The 19,081-nt window shown below is 41.6% G+C and overlaps 1 protein-coding gene across 1 annotated transcript; it reads left to right on the top strand.

Annotated features, from left to right (window-relative positions):
• Positions 1–9,711: 9,711 nt before the first annotated feature.
• LOC141579322 (large ribosomal subunit protein eL32-like) lies at positions 9,712–11,888 on the top strand. Its single transcript, XM_074374477.1, has 2 exons — positions 9,712–9,735; positions 11,212–11,888. The coding sequence occupies exons 1-2, from the start codon at positions 9,712–9,714 to the stop codon at positions 11,653–11,655; spliced, it is 468 nt and encodes a 155-aa protein (XP_074230578.1). The 3' UTR covers positions 11,656–11,888.
• Positions 11,889–19,081: the final 7,193 nt, after the last annotated feature.

Raw genomic sequence — 19,081 nt, 5'->3', positions numbered from 1 at the left:
GTCTCAGGGGTCAGCCTCTGTGCGTGCTGTAAAGCAGCTCCAACGCCCTGACCCTGGGTTTGTGCTGCTCACAACTGCTTCATCCAAATTCGGCTCAGAATGGAACTTCTTCTCATTAGTACAGAACTCCACACTCCCTTGGGCTATGATAAGTGTTCTCTTACAGGCCCAAAAACTAAGGAGAAAGAAAGCAAGGGTTGGGTTTTTTTTCCCCCTTTTGCCATTAGTGCCAGCCTTCTCTATAAGCCTGTCTGGCTCCTTCCAGTCTATTCCAGGACAAGTAGAAATGAGCTTCCCAACCCCAGCAGGGCAGGTAGGACCCATAAGAACGGAAATAGAGCTGGGGGCCTTGGTTGAAGTAGTTTGAATGCAGTCCAGCATTTTGGTTTTGCCATTTGCCTAGGGTTGCTTGTCAAGATCGCAGACAATTTGTTACTGGGGCAGCTGCTGACCACACTGGAAAACAGAAGTTCAAAATGGCCTCACTAAATTAAAGGTGAGATCCAAAGCCACCAGCAAATGAGGATTAATAGAGGACCCCTACTGCATCTTAGATTAAGGGTAAAACAATAAAACTACCCAAGTACAAACAGCATATGAAAGTGCTGGCTATGAGTGTGCATGGGAGAGGAAGATCTAAAGGTCTTAGTGGACAAGCTCATTGAGCGAGCAAGGTAATAGAAATGTTAACCAAGAATATGAAAGACAGAAATTATGAAACAATCTTCACAGATTCATAAGTTCTTTTATTCAACAACCTTTACTGAGCGCCTACTATGTGTCATGCATTGTGCTAGGGTCTAGAACAAGAGTCAATAACCCAGAACCCACAAGCTCTCAAATCTCGCCTACCACTTGTTTTTGCATGGCCCCGCAAAGGATGATTTTCACATTTCTATAGCATAAAACATTAAAAAGGAGTATTGGCCTTTCAGAGACAACAGCTGTTCCAAGAATAAAGTACAATGCCTCTTGGCCTGCAATGCCTAAAATATTTAGTATTTGGCTCTTTTCCAAAAAAAAAAAAAAAAAAAAAGTTTGCTGACCCCTAATCTAGGGATACAAAGTTGAATAAAAAATAATCCCTGCCCTCAAGGAACTCACAGTTTGACATGAACTCAATGATTAGTATCACAGCACTTTGCCCTTTCCTGGCTTCACAACTCAGAAGCAAGACAGAAAATAGGAAGAAGGCTCATGGAAAGTTATAAAGATTAATGAAAGAATGGGAGAAAGAATTTATGAGAAAAGTTTAAAAGAATTTGGATAATTTATTCTCGAGAAAAGGAGACTATGGGGAGACTTAAGAATAGTCTTCAAATATTTGAGGGGATATTATTAAGCAAAAGGCTTTTCCATTGTGGACATAAAGATTAATAGAATGTAGGCTAAAAATTTTTATTACAGAGATGGAAGGATTTCCTGGAAGGCTTTTAAACTTCTACAATGAATTGAGAAATCCATTTTCTTTAATCCTCCAAAACTAGTGTCTTTTCTCATCTGTCTGGGAGCTGTTAAGTATTGTTTGAGTGTTGCCTGAACTACAGGTAGAGGTGGACTAAACACCCATGTCCAAGCCAGCTCTCTGATTCTTCCATTCAGAAGACTGGGATTTTCAGAAGGAAAAAGTCTTTTGCCCCCTCTGGGTCTCAATTTCCCCTTCTTGCAAAATGAGAGCCTGATATGCTCTGAGTATGATTTCTTGGGCTGAAACTTTGAAATGGTTCAGCAGCCAAGGAAAGCAAAAGAGCTTCAATGGTCTCATCTCATGATAGAGGGGGCAACAGATGTTATTTTGGTCTTCATGTGAACAGAGAAATTTAGACTCAATATCTGTTTTAATCCAAAGGTAACCACCAGTTGGGGAAAAAGTAGAATATGTTTACTAGAGGAAAAAGACCAAAGAAAACTTGAATAAATGACTAAAGATTGTAAAGGCACAAAAGGGGAAATGTCAAAGAGGCATGCACAAAGAAAGATATAGAATGAGAAGATAAAAATAAGAACTGACATTCCACAACCACAGTCAACATGATGGGGTGATAAACTCCTCCTGAGAAGATGTACTCTTAGATTAGATCCAAATTCAAAATTCAACTATATGCTGTTTACAAGAGAGCCACTGAAAACCAAATGGCTCCCAAGTATAAAAAATACAGGGTTCAATACGGACCTTGGTTCATGATATGCATGTTTAAGTTTTTAGGGGTGAAGTGCACTGACGGCTGCAAGTGACCATGGAATTCATCAAAAAAAAATGGACTGATGGATGGATAGAGAGATGGATGGCTAGATACGTGAAAAATACAGGAAAATATAAAACATAGAAGCTAGGATGTGAATATATGGATGTGTACTGAACAATTCTGTATGTTTGAATTTTTATAATCAAAACTTAGGGGAAAAAAATAAACAGTTGGCCAAAAGTAAACCAAACAAGTACAAAGAGTAAGATTTCATTTTTTGTGTGTGCACTCTATAGATGCATATAGAAAAAGAAAGCTTTTTAAAAGAAGTGATATTTGAAGTAGGCAGAATCTGAGTTATTTGGGCTTCTTTGCCCTACTCTTTTTATGACTTCGGTAATAATTCCAAGGCCCATACCAGGAGGTCAAATCATTTTACTGTGCTCTGTGCCTCTTTCCAAATGTGACCATCCCTTGCTTTTTAGGGAAGATCATAAAGAAGCACAGTTTAGAGACAGTTTTTAGGAACTGGTGCTTATTAGAGGCTTCTTTCTTTATGCTGCTTTACATCAAGAACTCTCCATCAGTAGGACACTGGTCTTAGAATCAAATGAGGTGTAATTTCACCCCAGTTTCATCACATTGTAGCCACAGGCATCTTATTTAAACACTGGCCTTTGGTCAAAAAGAGATGTAACACTGGATATGTTATATACTGCTCATTATGACATAACTACGTCTCCACTCAAATTTCTAATAAGCATCTGACACTTAACATGTTAAAACCAGCACTGCTGATTTTTCACCTCAAATCTGTTTCTCTCACAGTTTCCCCATCTTAAATGGGGAGGTTTCTCAGGCCAAAATCCTTGGAGCCGTCTCTCTTCCCTCTCTTTCTCTTCTACCTCATATATGATGCAAATCCTGCTGGCTCAACCTTCAAACGATACCCAGAATCAGACTGATTTCACCACCTCCAATGCTACATCTCAGGTGCCAGCCATTATTGTTTCTTTTCTGGGTTATTGCAACAGCCTTGGATCTGGTTTCCTGGCTTCAACCCTTCAGCCCTGTAGTTTAGCCTCAACACATTAGCCAGACTGATCTTTTAAAACGATGTCTGATCATGTCACTTCCCTGCTCAGAACTCTTCAGTGGAGCGCCATCTCAATCAGAGTAAAACCCAAAGTCCTCCAGTGGCTTACGAGGTTTCCCAGTGGCTGTCTCTGAGACCCCATCTTCCCCTTTCCCCCATCACGCACTCGGCACCAGCCACACCAGCCTCCTTGCTGCTCCTTGAACTTGTCAAGCACATGCCAATCCCAGAGCGTTTGCTCTTCTCTCTGCCTGAAACTCTCCTCTCCCTGATACTGATTCACGCCATCCCATCCTTCACATCGCTGCAAAAATATCCACCTTATTTATTGACCGTCCCGGCCCAACCATGTGACATAACGACACCCCACCGCCACCACCACACTCCCTACTATGTTCACTCTGCTTTATTTTTTCCATAGCACTATCGTTCTCCAGCATGTGACATACTTCCTTCTTTCCTACTGTCTGTCCCCCGGGTACAGAAGCTCCAAAAGGCCAAGAGACTTCGTTTCGGTCTCTACCGGAGGCTCAGAACTAGAACGGTACGTGGTACTTGTTTTCTCCTCAGTAAATATTTGTTGAAGGTATATAAAAATGCTTTGAATATTATAAAGCCCTCAATACATGTGGTGTGACATTATTACTTACACGGGTAGGCCAAGGGAGAGTCTGTTTAAAAAAAAAAATCCCCAGTTCATTTTTCTCCTCAATTTATGCTCTTTGCTACACATAAAGAAATTCTTTGTCTACTTACAGATTAGAAACGGCCAAACTTGGTCATGTGACACCCGGGGTGTTACTCAAAATCGTTAACAACCTAGAACCCCTCAGAATGGACACAGTGACCAACTGTCACCCCGGCAAAGCCCATTAACAATTCTGAGGAAATAAAAATACAAACAATAGTAATCTGGGTAATAAAATAAAGTCTAACCTTTTCTTTCCTTTGTGCTTAGTCTCATTTCACCTGCTCACAGGAGCCGCGAGTGGAGGCCTCGCCTCAAGCTCTTCAGACTACAGTTCTTGGTGCGAAGCAGCTGCGCGGCTCCTCAGCTCTCGCTGCACACTAGCGCCGACGCCCGCGACACCCGGGCCAAGATGGCGGCGGCGGGCCGTGCGCAGAGGCGCTGCGCCCGACACTGCAGTCTGCAGCCCGAGCAGCACGGCTGCCCCCACCCTCGAGAACTCCGCTCCCGCGCTGTGCCAAGAACCCATAAAGCAGCCTGGCGAACGGCCTGTCGGGAAAGCGTGGGCTCGAGCGAGAGCTCGCACCTCTCCAATCTCTGATCAAAGAGTAAAGCTTTCCTTTGCTCCTGAACTGAATTTGGTCTATTTCGACTGGCGTGAGTGACACTGGGCAGAAGGACCCTTGTTGGGGACCGGCGTGGGAGGGTCGGGAACACAATCAAAATAAAACAGCTGAAAAGACTGTGTACCAGAGGAACACCAGCCTGGGGAAACTTAGGATCAATGACTATTCTACTACACTGTTATCTTTAAAAACGTGTGGAGAAATAATCATTGAATTAGGAATCAGAAAAAACCTGGGTTCACTGCCACTCAACTCCAACTCAGTTTCTCAGCCTCAGCAGTCGTTGATGTGGGGGCTGTCCTGTGCATTGTAGGGTACTTAGCAGCACCCCTGGCCTCCACCCACCAGCAGCATTTCTTCTCACTTATGACAACCAAATATGCCTCCAGACATTGCTAAAAGTCTTCTGGGTGTTGAGAACCACTATTCCAACTCCTAGCTATGGAAACAAATAAATTAGTAAACCTCTATAGGGTTTAATTTCCTTGTTTGTAAAAGAGGACCTGTAATACCTGCCACACAGGATAGCTTTAAGGACTAAAAGAAATAATACATACAACAAGTACTTAGCAAATTTTACCATATTACTATTTTTGTATCTATTCATTTATACTCCTGACAAATAATAAGCTATTTATCTTGCTCTAATAAAATGACTTTGCTTATGTAGGCTACATTGATGATGGGCGTACTGCATTTCTACAATCATAAAGTTGAGATTTTTCGTGCCTTATCAGGTCACACCTGCAACACACAAATTATCTCCAAATCCATTCCCTGGTTGGTTTCTCCCCTTAAAGAGCATGCCCTTTAAAGAGTGCATTCAGAGACAGTCTGCTCACCCATGGTTAATTTTACGGGCTGTTTATCTACAGCAGGATTTACCTGAGTCTATCTTGGTAAATGTAATGAAGCCTGGGTGTTCTTTCATGGGGAGGTGAGGTGAGGCTAGTGAGAGCAGAGCAAAGTCTTAGGCTAGTTTCAGAAATGTCATTTCAGAATCACTTAAATTGGAAAAGTTCTAGACAGTTCTAAAAGAAGAGCTCCGGTAAACAAACTCATCACAACAAATAAGACAGAAAACCCACGTCTGCTCTTTGGAGGCAGAGAATAGTGCAACCTTTGGTGTGGATTCTATCTTGAAAACTATTAATCACCTGGTCTGCCAATTTTTCAATCCCCTCAAGGACTAGACAACTGCATTGTGCAGTAGACTATATCCATGGTGATATTAATTTACATCTTTCTCTAGTGAAAAGATTTAAATGGCTGGTAGGATTCTCGGAGGGATGGGTAGAATTGCCGTCATTTTACAAATGAAGAGAGACAGAGAGGTTTGGTAATCTGTGCAAGGTCACACAGATAATCACTGACAGAGACAATATTTGAACTCAAGTCAGCTAGCTTTGAATCCCAGCTCCTTTCTGCACTGGAATATGTCATCATTCTTGGAGTTCATTACCACTTTCCCCACAGAGAGCAATGGCAGGAAATATCAGTGGGTTTTAATAGCATCAGCACCTTTACAAAACGAGAAGCCCAAAACACTGAGAAAAGAAGTTGGGTTAATGACAGGAAACACCATCAGCTCTCTCTGGAGCGACTGTTGGTGAAGGAACACAGGCAGGAGCTTATGCACCTGGACGCTCAGGGAGATTCATACATTCTCTTTGAATTGTTAAGCTGCTGAACCCTATGCCCACAGGTACTTAGCTAATTTTACCATATTACTATTTTTGTACCTGCCAGGTGGGACGCATGCTATGGAAACTTCCTCCATCAGTGGTGGTATTCAATATACGTACACCTAATTCAGCAGAGGTACTACCCAATGAGAGCAGATAATGACCTCAGAGACCTCCTGCTGCACAAACCCCTCTTTAGTTGGTTGATCATGGAGCAATGGGGGAGGGAGGGGGGTGGTTCCTTGATGTGTGGACACTCAGAGGGACTTGTGATGACTACTTACCCACTAGAATAGGAAATTTTCAATATTTTAATAACTTACCCAGCCATTCGGCCCTGCTCCATATTTCCTAGATATGTGACCTTACATGAATTATGTAACCCTCCCAAGCCTTTATTTCATTTATTTATAAAATGAAGATGATGATAACAGTGCTGCTTACCACCCAAAATTGTGAGGATTAAATGAGATGCAAGTAAAGTGCTATGCACTGTTCCTGGCATGCATTAAATGCACAATAACTATTAGTACTCATTATTTTTAAAGGAGAAAACTTGAAATATAAAACATATCACTTAAATTTGGTAAAAATGAACCTGAGTCTCCTATATTAGATGTCACTGTTTCCTAAGGTCAGACAAACATGGGGTAGTCTGCCCCCTCACTGAATCGTGACGTCCAACCCTGGTAATTGAGTCAACTTGATTCCCTTTCGGTTCTATTCCAGGCACTGGTACTAATTTTGTCTCCAAATAAGACAAACAGGGTGACCTCTCTGTCAACAGGGTGCCTTATGGACTCAATCAAGATTCATTCTGTTTCTACCAGCGGCTGAGTCCCCCATCTGGCATCTCAAGTTTTCCATTGAGAAGCCTCAATCTTCCCAGAGGTTACACAGAGTTTCACGCACCAGCCCCGAGTGCCTAGGTTTCCTGTCCCTCAAGACTGGTCACCAGTACCCTGATCCCTGTCCCTGTCTGTCCCAATGCTCACTGCCAATTTGATCAGAACTCAGCTTCTTCAAAGCTGTGTGAGTCTCAGGCAAGCATATTTTCCAGATCTTGGATCCTCAGTAGACCCTGGATTAAAAGGCTCAGGAATCCCACATGTTCTTCCCTTGGACCCAGGGATCCAAGGGATCTTCTAAACATCCTTCTGTGCCAACCCTGGATATGCTCCTACACTTGGCCCCTGTCTTTGGCTGATCAAGGCTTCAGGCAGTAAAGCATGGTGGTTATGAACACAGTGCTGGAGCTGCACAAAGGAGAGTTCAAATCCCAGGTCTACCACTTACTAACTCAATGTCTTCAGCAATTATTTATGCTTTCTAAACCAAATTTATAAAATGGAGATAAAAATGAATACTTCCCAAGTTGCTGTAAGGTGGAAAGAGGTAAATTAGGCTTAGTTCCATAGTTGGCACAGAGAAGCATTCCACAAATAGTCTTATTTTTAATGGAAAGTCTCCTCCCTCTCTCCACTGCAACTTAATGTCTGGCCATTTTTTACCTATTTAAACTAGATCCTTCACAAAACTACACAAAAGCCTGGACAGCTGTTCATACCAATATTTTTAGGTCTCTGAATCAAAATGATCCAAAACCGAATTTGGACATACACTGTTTTTACTATTTGTTTGTACAACTTCATTCCTGCAACAAATATATAGTGAGCATCCATCAGGTGCCCAGGCCTGGGCCGTGTGAAAAGACAGAACTGATACTTGTCCTCATGGAGGTTACAGCTCTGTTCCCCAACCAGAATTAAGGGGCTTTCTTTCGTGGAAATCTCCTTACTAATCCAGGACGGTGTCTAGCACAGTGCTGGCTTGAGAATTCTTTTGCTAGTATTTGTTTACATTTTCCAACATTTTCGATGGGAGGCTATTACCCTTCTAATTTTAAAATGCATTAAATATTAAAAATACTGGCTGACGCTCTAAGAAGTGTATGAAAGTAGTGTCAGGCCACTTTATCAAGCAGGGAAGTCCTGGCCGTCCCACTGCAATGGCGTTGGCCCATCCCAGGTAAGCTCCTGAGTTAACAGCCACTGCTGGCTCTTCATCTCCTGCTCAAAGTCCATTTTCTTCCCTCTAATTACTTTGCCATTTTTCTAGGCCTGAACCACCCAGTATTTCAAAATAAATACTGTGTTTAAAATCCAACCAATTTCCTCTGGAGGTTTAGAACAGATACCAGTTACTTTATCTGGATTCTTTAAACAACCACCAGCAAAAACTCCAATTGCTACCGTCAGTCTCTTAGAATAGCAAAGAAACTTCTCTCTTTGAGAGTTGCTACGTATGATGCCACTCTGTTTTAAAGGGTCTTCAATTTTGTGAAGTTTAGAAATTAATAATACCTTTGGGGGAAAAGTGCTGAAAGGTAGGCAGGTCTTGTCACAGGAAAAGAAAAGAATCTTTCCTACTTTGCTGTGATTAGCTGTATAAATTGTAGTGCGAGTTCCAGAGCCAAATGAATTAGTATGCATCTCACCCAGAGTTCTTTATTTGTTGAAGTAAAATGCTTACAATCTTTGCTTGGGGGAGAAAAAGAGGGTATGTCATTGACTGAATATGAATTAATCAGTACTTTATGGACAGAACCCATAATTTTAAAGCAGGGATAAAAGGCAAGGCATTTATCAGGGTTCCACTCAGCAATCTCCCTCTGTCATTGCTAATAAATCTTTTATGAAATGGAATTTTGCAATCTTTGCAGGAACATTTCCTCCCCCCATCAACCTTTCCTTGGAAGACAAAAATAAGTTAGCATTCATCTTTGATATTTTCTCTTCCCTTCCCTATTTGAATTTCCTGTACTCAGAGAATCTCCGAAGCTCTTTCTTTTCAAAGCTTTTTACCCAAATTTATAAGTTCAAGACCTCTTTCATCAGTAGAAATAATTCATACGAACCTTCTCCCAAGAGATTAGAGGCAAGAAGCTGAGTTTCACGTGAGAAAAACAATATTTTAGTAAGTATAATACCCCAGGCCTGCTAAACAATCAATGTTTATAGATGGAGTGACACAGTCTGTAGACTAAAGGAGTTTGGAGATAGATAAGAGGATAATTAAAGGCTACGACATTCCGGTTCTAATGCTTTATAATTTTTCTAAAGTTTCTATAACTACTCATAGAAACAAGATTCTGCTGAATTATAAACAGCCTGCCAATAACCTCATGATGCCCTGATTTAATTAGGATTTTATGCTCCTAGTTGAAGGTTAGTTTCATTAGTTGTGAAATACGCCACTGGATGTCTGGATTAAGATTTTAACAGAACCCTAAATGTGGAGTAGCACGTAGCCAGTTTCTAGCCGCTTAAATCATGCAAACAGACGTGTGATCATTCTCCCCGAGGTTGGTAACTTTTTATTTTTAGCCACAAATCCACAGGCCATCTCTCTTGGTTAGGAATGGGGCCTGATGGCCGGTCGAAAGCTTAAAAAGGTACATGACTGAGAAACAAGTTGTTAAGAGGCTATAATGAAGGGCTGGCGGGAGGGGGGTAGGATGCCCATAATGATTTTGCCATTAAGAGTGCATTCCATTTTACAGCTTTTGGATTTATTTATAACAACAGGTGGTGGTATTTGTGGGGAATTGCTTGTTTTTTCATTTGAGAAGGGCAGCTCCATACATCTGCTAGAAGGCGAAACAAAACCTTTTCCAAACACCGTTTTCCTCTCTCTCTGCATCACCATTAGGAAGCAAGAATTTGTAGCAAAAGGCCACCCTGCCATTATTTCTTCCTGATGACACTCATTTAGCAGCCATTAAAATGCAAATAGAACTATGATTTTTAGATCACAAAATTAACATTAACGGTTGGATGATTGATTAAAGGTCATGGCAACGGTATAACTTAATTTCTTAGATAATTGTGTTCAGTTTTCTGCAGACTGTTTGGGTTTCTGAATTAATTTTATCTGTTGTTGAACACTGACAGGTGCAGTAATTGGCAGCACTCCTTGGGGCTCATTTCTTCCTAACCGCGCCCTCTCGTCTTCCTTGAAGCCATCGTCTAAAACACAGAAGAGAAGGACAAACCAGCCAGTGCAGAACCAGCGGACTCGCGAGTCTGGGCCAGGTCACTGGAGGGGTTGTTACAGACCTGGAATGCTCCAAATAGAACTCCATTCCATAGCTAATGAGTTTTTGCCCTAAGAACTTCCTGCATCGGGCTCACGAAGTGGGGAAGGGGGGTAAAAGTAACCCCTGGCCCTCCCCTGGGGCTCAGGCTAGCCTCTTCTGAGTCCAGGTTGAAGGATCCTGTCTCAGACCCATTTTTCTTTAATGGAGGCAATAAGCCATAAAGAAATGTAATATTAAACCACCAGCATTTCATTTCACCTCTATACGTGAGAGTTCAGGCAGTGACCTAGTAAACTGAGATAAGAAGTGGCCAGAGATTTGGTCTATCTGCTCTGCTCCTCAAACATCAAAAAAATCAAACATATATGGTGCTTACCTCACAGGCTAAATACTTTATTTAATCCCAATAATACGAAACTCTGTATTGTAAAGTCAGGAATTCACGGGAAAAGCACCATAGCATTGAGAGAGTTGAATTAAACTTTATTTTATCATCATCATCATCATCATCTCTTAAAGTAGTTTCTCCTGGAAGTTTCATAGGACATCATCATCATCATCATCATCATCATCATCATCATCATCATCTCTTAAAGTGGTTTCTCCTGGAAGTTTCATAGGACTTTGTTTTATCATGATGGATTCTATTTTGCAAACCTCTGTCCATCAGCTGCTGGACTCTAGCTCAAATCAAGCAATGCCCCTCAATAGCTGAGCTACCGAGTGCTTATTAACAGGGGACTTTGATGACGTCATCCTGGCACAGCTTCCTCGATGTAAACAAATTCACTCTTAGATCAAAACAACTTGACCTCCCCCTCTTTTCCTGAGCGCTACCTAAGGAGGTGGCAGCCGTCTCCTAATCTGCATCACGCTGCCCTCAGACCCCTCGAGAAGCCCAAAATGGCCAAAAAGAGGACCAAGAAGTTTATCCGGCACCAGTCAGACCGGTATGTCAAAATTAAGCAGAACTGGTGGAAACCCAGAAGCACTGACAATAGGGTGCGCAGGAGACTCAAGGGCCAGATCCTGATGTCCAGCATCGGTTACCGGAGCAAAAGGAAAACAAAGCGTGTGCTGCCCAGCGGCCCCCAGAAGTTCCTGGTCCACAACGTCACAGAGCTTGAAGTGCTGCTGGGGTGCAGCAAATCCTACCGTGCTGAGATTGCTCACGTCTCCTCCAAGAACCGCAAAGCAACTGTGGAAAGAGCAGCCCAGCTGGCCATTAGAGTCACCAGTCCCAAAGCCAGGCTGCACAACGAACAAAACGAATAGACAGCTCGTGTGTATATTGTATTTGTGTTAATGAAACTCAAAAAAAAAAAAAACTTAAGTCAAACTTAAGTGGGTTTGAAATCATAACAAACCAATACAGAAGGTCAAACCCTGCTCATCAGGATTTAATTCAACACAAGTATTGATTCGGCAAATACATATTGAGCACCTACAATATATATGCCAGGCTCTGGTCCCGGGTCTGGGGATACTCTAATAAAGAGGATAGACGATCCCTTCAGAATGCAGCCTCTGATGAGATACAGGGAAGGGAGAACAAGTGATGAACAGTACTTAAAGGGAAGCTGAGCATTACAAAAGAGAAAGGAAAAAGTGAAAAGGTTGTATTTGAGCTTGTAGCTTTGTATTCCCAGTGCCTTTCACAGTACATACTAGGTCCTAAATTAATGCTTATTGAAACCATCAATCTCTTTATTGATGAATCAGTAGGATATACGGATATAATTCTAGGAAGCCCTAGAAGAGTCCATGGAAGAAATGGGACTTGCTGGCTATTGTCAGTTCATCAAGATACATACTGTGCTTCCCCTGCCCCAGGGCCTTTGTACATGCCACTTATACTGTGTGATACTACCTCCTCTCCTATATGCCTGGTTAATGTCCACTAGTACTTCAGACCTCAGTCCAATAGCCAGGACCACAGAGAAGGCATTCCTGACCTCCTCATCCTTTCCCCAACCCAGATCAGGCCCAGATCAAGTGTGGATATACAGATCCAGTTAGGTTCCCACAAACTCCAACGCTCCACCCTCTGCATGGCCCACATCACACAATTTATGCTGATTCAGATGATTATTAGACGGATGTGTCTCTCCCCACTTTGGACTCTAGGTTCCATGAAGGTCTAACAATGTATGTTTTGCATCGTTGCGTCCATTGCAGGCCCTCAATAAATAGCTGTTAAATGCGTAGATGGAGTTTGCTGTGTGGGTCTTTAAAAATGGCAAGAATCTGAAAAGGCAAAGAAGAAGAACAAACACAGAGTGTGGAAAGAATGCAGAGTGGGCCCCAGGGAGCTGTGCAGGGTGGATGCAAAACATTTCACCAGCTGTCCGACTGGGCTCAGACCACACAGAGCAGATGGTTCAAGGCTGGTGCTCCCTACCTGGGTTAACCCCTTTGTTCCTGGGTTGTGGAAGGGTGGGCAGATCCCAGGCAAAGGTAAACCTGGGGACGGGGTGGGGAGGGGGGAAAGGGGTGCTCCTCGGGGCAGTAGCTAGCCACCAACATTTTACAAGCTGCAGATTCAGAGAATAAATACCAGCTGACTGAGAGCAATCTCAGAGGTGAAGAGGGCCCCCTGGAGGGCTATCCCCCTATGAAATAAATATTAGGAAGATAAGCTAACTTATAAGAAGCCTTAAAATTCAGGCACAAGCTTTTGATCTCAAGTTCAGAAAGCAACATAGGAAGTCACTGTAGATCCCTAAGAAAGGGAGAAATGATGAAAGGCATATTTTTAGGAGGACTAATTACAAAGTTCCGGCCAGATGCTGTGCTGGGTACTGGAGAGCTAAAGATGATACACAGACACTAGGCTTTGCCAAAACAAAGTTTCCCTTTTTACAATGTTCAGAGGAGAGTCTGAATTTCCCCAGGAGTTAAGGTCTCTATTTTCAACTGCCATAAGCTGGTTTGAGCGGTTTCCTCTTCTGGTCTCTGAGCTCCCTAAAAGCAATTCCTTATATCCTTAGTAAAGAGGTTGGTGTCTAGCCCTTGGTAAATGTTCGTTGAATGGACAAATGAATGAATGAATAGCTTTCTTCAAAACAAAAATATAAAAAGTAGCTTCCAAGTCTGTGCTACTATGAAAATCCTCTCTCCCCTGCAATTCTTTCTTAAGCAAGTTTCCCCAACTAAAGCTTGTCTTTTATCAGCTTTGCCAAAACCAAAGACAGCCTAAGTCTTTCCCTTCCTTGTCTGCAGTCTAAAAGAGCCCCATCTCTGGGTGAGATTGCCTGGCCCTCTCTGAATCCAACCCAGTCTCCCTTCTTGGCAAACACTAGCTTGGTAAGCTGTATTTCATGAAGTTAACCGGGCTCATTACAGAGAACATATTTCCAGGAGGGATGTTAATTTCTTCCTCATACAAAGACCGAAAATCAATATCATAAATCCAGGAAATCTCCCTTAAATGTCTCCCCCGTCATCACTCTCCCCTGTGCTATGGGTAAATACCATTATGACAAGTTAGCTGTATTTCTACTCTGCAGTATGATATTGAGGTGACTGCAGGACAAGTCACACTGCTGAAGTAAGGAGTATTGGCTGAGATGTTATTCCTTAAGGTATTTTGTGACATTGGAATCCCATCAAATCGAGCTGAATGTACTTTTAACTTATAAACAAGACCCAGTTCCAATCTTCAGCCTGCTTAGAACACACTGAACTTGGATCATGACCTATAGATTTTCAACCTGAGTTAGAGGTAGATAAAAGGAAGCAGCTTTCTAGGACATGTTTGCATCTCAATATATTCATTTGCTCAAATGTGTAATAAATACCAACTGCGCACATTGTATGAGAAATACATACAAACGTGGGGACAGAGGTACCAGTTTTGCAGGAATTTCCAGTCCAAGTAAGCAAATAGAGTTTAAACTAAGACTTAGTCTTAATTTCAATATGTACACATCAGACCCTAGTAAATTCCTATGCAGAAATGTGAAATCTCCGAGCAGTGTTTTCCCTACCACCTTTCGAGAGTCCCTTAACCTCATGCAGCCCTGGAGGGGAAGAACACAGCTTCATTTTAGGAGTAAACAAGAATCTAATTTTAGAAATCCTCCAAGATGTTGACCTTTGTGTAGGGATCTGTCAGCCACCCAGGGTCTTGGATGGGTTATTATAAATTAAAATCGAATACCCCTTCCTTCTCTCTGGATCTGTAATGCCCCATTCAATCAGCAACGTCCAGCTTATGTGTGCAATTCAGCTCCAAGAGGTAGACTGCAAAATTTAGTGACTTTAACATCCCAAGGGCATAGGCAAAATTAATTAAGGCCTTGCCACTAAATATTAGCCCTTCTTGAATCCTCCCTCCCAAGTTTATTTCTAATTATCTCCCATTGAGTCGTGTCCCCAATGAGTCAAAAATTTTATTAGATTTTTAGGAGCCTATCTCCTGACAGCTTCAAAGGATTTTTATATTTTAGCATAGCTGATTCCTTCTAATACACTTCCAACTCTTAAGTAATCTCTGTCCCGAATCATATTATAAAACTGTACAGTGAGAAGGGTCCTTCGAGGTCACCTAGCCCAATTCCATCTGATTACAGTCAAGGAAACTGAGGCCTAAGGAAGTCAGGTATCTTGAAAAATATGAATAAGTTAATGCTGCAGAAACCTGATGTTACAGAGACTTACTGTTAGATCCTATCAAGACCAAACTGGAAATGGTCCAAGAATCAAGGCTTACGTATTTTGGTTTTGAAGATCAAAAGGTTATCCTACACTCCAATCATCCTACATAAAGTCTCCCTCATCAACAAGCCCATCATTCACTCAGAGCTTCCAACTGACCTTTCAGTGCCTGCTTCTTTAACGTGGACAAACAAACAGCCACCAAACGTAGGAGCAGAGAGTCCACCATTAGAGACACTAAAGCAAACTAAAAGCAAAACAGAAGAAAAGGAACCTAGAGACAACAGAAAATCTGGGAAACAAGAACATCTCAAAAAAATATATCCTCACATAAAACATGATGCTATGAAAAGGAATTAAGGAACAAGAAAGAGAACTTAGACATTAAAAATATGAAAGCAAAAAAAATAAATAAACCTTAATAAGGAGTTTGGACAATCAAACCCAAAAACCTCACTGAAAGGAAAACAAGAAGATGAAGAGAGGAAAATTTGGCCAGACAAATACTAAGAATGTTAGTGGGGGGCAGGCGGTGGTTAATTCAGAAAGTCTGCCTTGCAATCAACAGGAGTTCCAGGAATTCAGGACAGAGAAAGTTGAGGGAAGGGAACTATCAGAGGCATAAAAGAAGAACATTTCTCAGGACTTGCAGGATTGAAGTCTGCATGAGAGAGCTTTCTGGGGTGCCCCATGCCATGGTACAGCTGTGTGGAGCTCCAGAAGGCCAGGGATAAAGAGGAGCTAGGGAGAGCCTTTGAGAAAAGAAGGAGAGTCTTCTTTGAAGGACCAGTAATCAGGATGGCTTTGCACTTGTAGACATCGGAAATAAAAAAAATGATGGAATAAGGCCTCCAAAATCCTGCGTGGAGAGTGTTTGAAGCATAGTACTGTATTCCAACCCAGTGATGAATCAAATGTGAGGATGGAATATTGACAATTTCATGCTGACAAGGTTTAGAGCACGTATCTCCTATGCATTATTTTCCTAGGAAGTTACTGAAGGGTTGGGCTGTGAAAAAGAGGCAGGAAAAGTGAGAGAAAAACATGGCATTCAGGAAAGGGAACCAACAGAGGAGAACAGTAAAGGGAAGTTTAAAGGGGAAATCTGTGAAGCAGGCCATGGAAGGAACTGGCTGGACAGAGGACTAAAGAGGGCAGTTTCCAGGACGGAAAAGTTAGGATCTGCTGATTACCTGCTGAAGTGGGGAAAGGGAGGCACTGGGCTGCCTGCACAACAGCCAGTTCCCTCTTTGTCCATGCTTCTAGGTACTGTTTGGGCTGCAATCTGCCCAGCTCTCAGGATGAAGTGGGATTAGCCTAAAACAATCATGCAATCCCATTCCCAAATGTCAATAATTCATCTAATACAGACATGTGACCCGTTCTGGCTTATGAGATATAAATGCAGGACTTCAGGGGAATTCTAAGAATTCACTCTCTGGTAAAGGAGAGGTGAAGGCCCAGTTTTGACTCCCACCATCTTCCTTCCTGCTCTTGCCTGTGTGGTATGAGGCCGTGACCCTTGGACTGCAGCGGTCATCTTGGGACCACCCAAGAGATAAGGCCAACATGCTGAGGATGGCAGAGGAAAAGGGAGAGCCAGCTCTAAGCCACCCTGGAGCCACCTACTGCCATGATTCTTATTACCTTAGATAATTACATGTTTTTGTTATTTAAGCTACTGTTTGTTGGATGCTCTGTTACTTGAGGCCAAAAGCATCTTAACTGGTATGGAAAATATCATAGGCAGGCTTTGGCAGATATGTCAGAACACTTGTTTTGAAAAAAATTAGTGGGGAGGGTATAGCTCAAATGGTAGAGTGCATGCTTAGCATGCACGAGGTCCTGCGTTCAATTCCCAGTATCCCTATTTAAAAAAAAAAACTAATAAATAAACAAATAGACCTAATGACCTTCACTACATTGTAAACTGACTATACTTCAATAAAAATATTTTTTAAAAAATTAACAGTAAGTACACTGAAATCTGAGCAAATGAAAATGAGACAATCATTTATTCCACAAAGAATGGCCCATAAACTTATGAAAATATTTCAGCCTCACAAGTGAAAAGGAAACACAAATTGAAATCACATTTAGATGACATTTTATGCCCTTGCTATTGGAAAAAATATTAATAAAAGTCTCATTGTTTCAGGAAAACCCTCACACAGTGCTGGTGGGTATTTAATTATTTCAACCACTTTGTAGAACAATTTGACAATACCTAGTAAAATTGCCAATGCTTATATACCAAAATTCAGCATATTTAAAGAAACTCTTCCACATTTGCCCAAGAAGACAATTATGAGAATATTCTTTGAAGCATTGTTTATAATGGCAAAAAATGGATAAAAATGCAATTTTGTTTGCTACTAGAAACATAGATTCATACAGTGTGTTATAGTCATGCAATGAAACACCATATATTAAGTTTAAAAGCCAGTTACATGGATAAATCTCAAAAGCAAATACTGAGGGAAAAGTAGGTACAAAAGGCTAAATAAAGTATTATGCCATTTACAGCAAATTTAAAAACATAGCAACACTATATATCATTTAGGAATACATTATAACATAAGTAAAAAATAATTCACAGAATGACAGGCAGCAACTTCAGGATCACGGTTATTCTAAAGAAGTGAGGAAAGAGAAGGAGAACCAGAATGAGATTGGGAAGAGAAACCCAAAGGATTTTCACCTGTATCTGTAATGCTTCGTTTTATGCCCAAAACAACTACAGCAAAATGTTAGGTTATGACTAAGTGAGATAATAGGAATCTGGGTGTTAGGGTATTTTTTCTATAACCACTGCTTGAATTTTTCATACTGTAATCATAGTGCCCTAACTGGCACAGTAATCTGTCCATAGTCAAAATAATGTTAAAATTGGTTATTGAATGAACTAAAAATTGTCATATAAAAATACTAATAGAAAGAAAATAAGAGGCATGAGAATTCTACCAGAAGATAAGTAGAAAATTTATAAAAATTTTAAACTAAGAAAAAATATTAAGCTTATTATTTAGAAATAAAAGCAGTGAATACCAAGAGAAGCTTTCAAAGTTGAAGCCATTGGCTCTGGCAAGTAGGTAGGGAGAGGCTAGAAGAGGGAAAGTTACTGTTACTGACAGAAGACTGAAGACATGTGTGTTATTCTAGTTCTTTAAAAGAAAGCAGACTCAGTGATTTTTGCAGTCAATTTCCATCAAAATTATTAATATGGTTATAAATTATGAGCACTTGGAAAAAGAAGCAGTGATAACCAGGTTTCCTGAAGAATTTACTAAGATATGTTTAGTCCGTTTTGCCCCAGAATCAGAGGCTCGTGGAGCTAGCATTCAGGGTCATTTGGGGTAATCAGGAAGACAGTGTCAGTCCATCACTGAGCATCTGAATGGCAGCAGTCAGCAATGAATGGGCTGGGGAATGCATACAGTGGGAGGAGACAGAGGGAAGGGGATTATGAGTGGCCAGGACAAACAGTCCATGGACAAGGGGCAGGTGTGTTGTTGAGACCTAGCACAGAGGAGGCCCTGATGGGAGGATAAATGGGAAGGCAAGAGAAGATCTGATCAAGAAGGCAAGTTAGAAACACACATCTCAAAGGGAGCCAAGGTAGACTTAGTAAACGTCTGCTGGTGTTTGCTCAGCTGGGCAGAACAAGAGTCAGGAGCGAGTGTCAACAGCAAGAACAGTCATTCCAGAAGTGATGCTGAGTCATGCAGGGAAGGAACAAATATCAGAACCAGAGAATGCCAAGATTTCTGAAGATATGGGAACTCAGGGACCTGACAAACCTTCCAAATGACTTCCTCTTCTCCCAACATGGTTTTCACTGAGCTGTTCATATATACAATATGTCTCCTCCCCAAAACCCCTCCGAATCTCAAAAGCACTCTCTGGGCCATGTTCCTACTGCAATGGTCCTGAAACAGCCAACATACTGCTTTCCATTATGAAGAACAGCTAGAGTAGATGGTTTGGCTTCTACCACTTACTAACTCTGACTTTGAGCAACTATCCTCTCTATGCCCCAGTT

This window comes from Camelus bactrianus, chromosome 12, assembly GCF_048773025.1.
Source record: "Camelus bactrianus isolate YW-2024 breed Bactrian camel chromosome 12, ASM4877302v1, whole genome shotgun sequence".
NCBI lineage: Eukaryota > Metazoa > Chordata > Mammalia > Artiodactyla > Camelidae > Camelus > Camelus bactrianus.
Note: the sequence above shows the minus strand (reverse complement) of the source record. Positions and strands in the feature narration are given on the sequence as shown.

Coding starts and splice junctions, on each gene's coding strand:
- LOC141579322 (XM_074374477.1), top strand. CDS start 9,712: ATGGCCGGTCGAAAGCTTAAAAAG. Junction 9,736..11,211: donor CCGGTCGAAAGCTTAAAAAG/GTACATGACTGA, acceptor TCTTTTCCTGAG/CGCTACCTAAGGAGGTGGCA.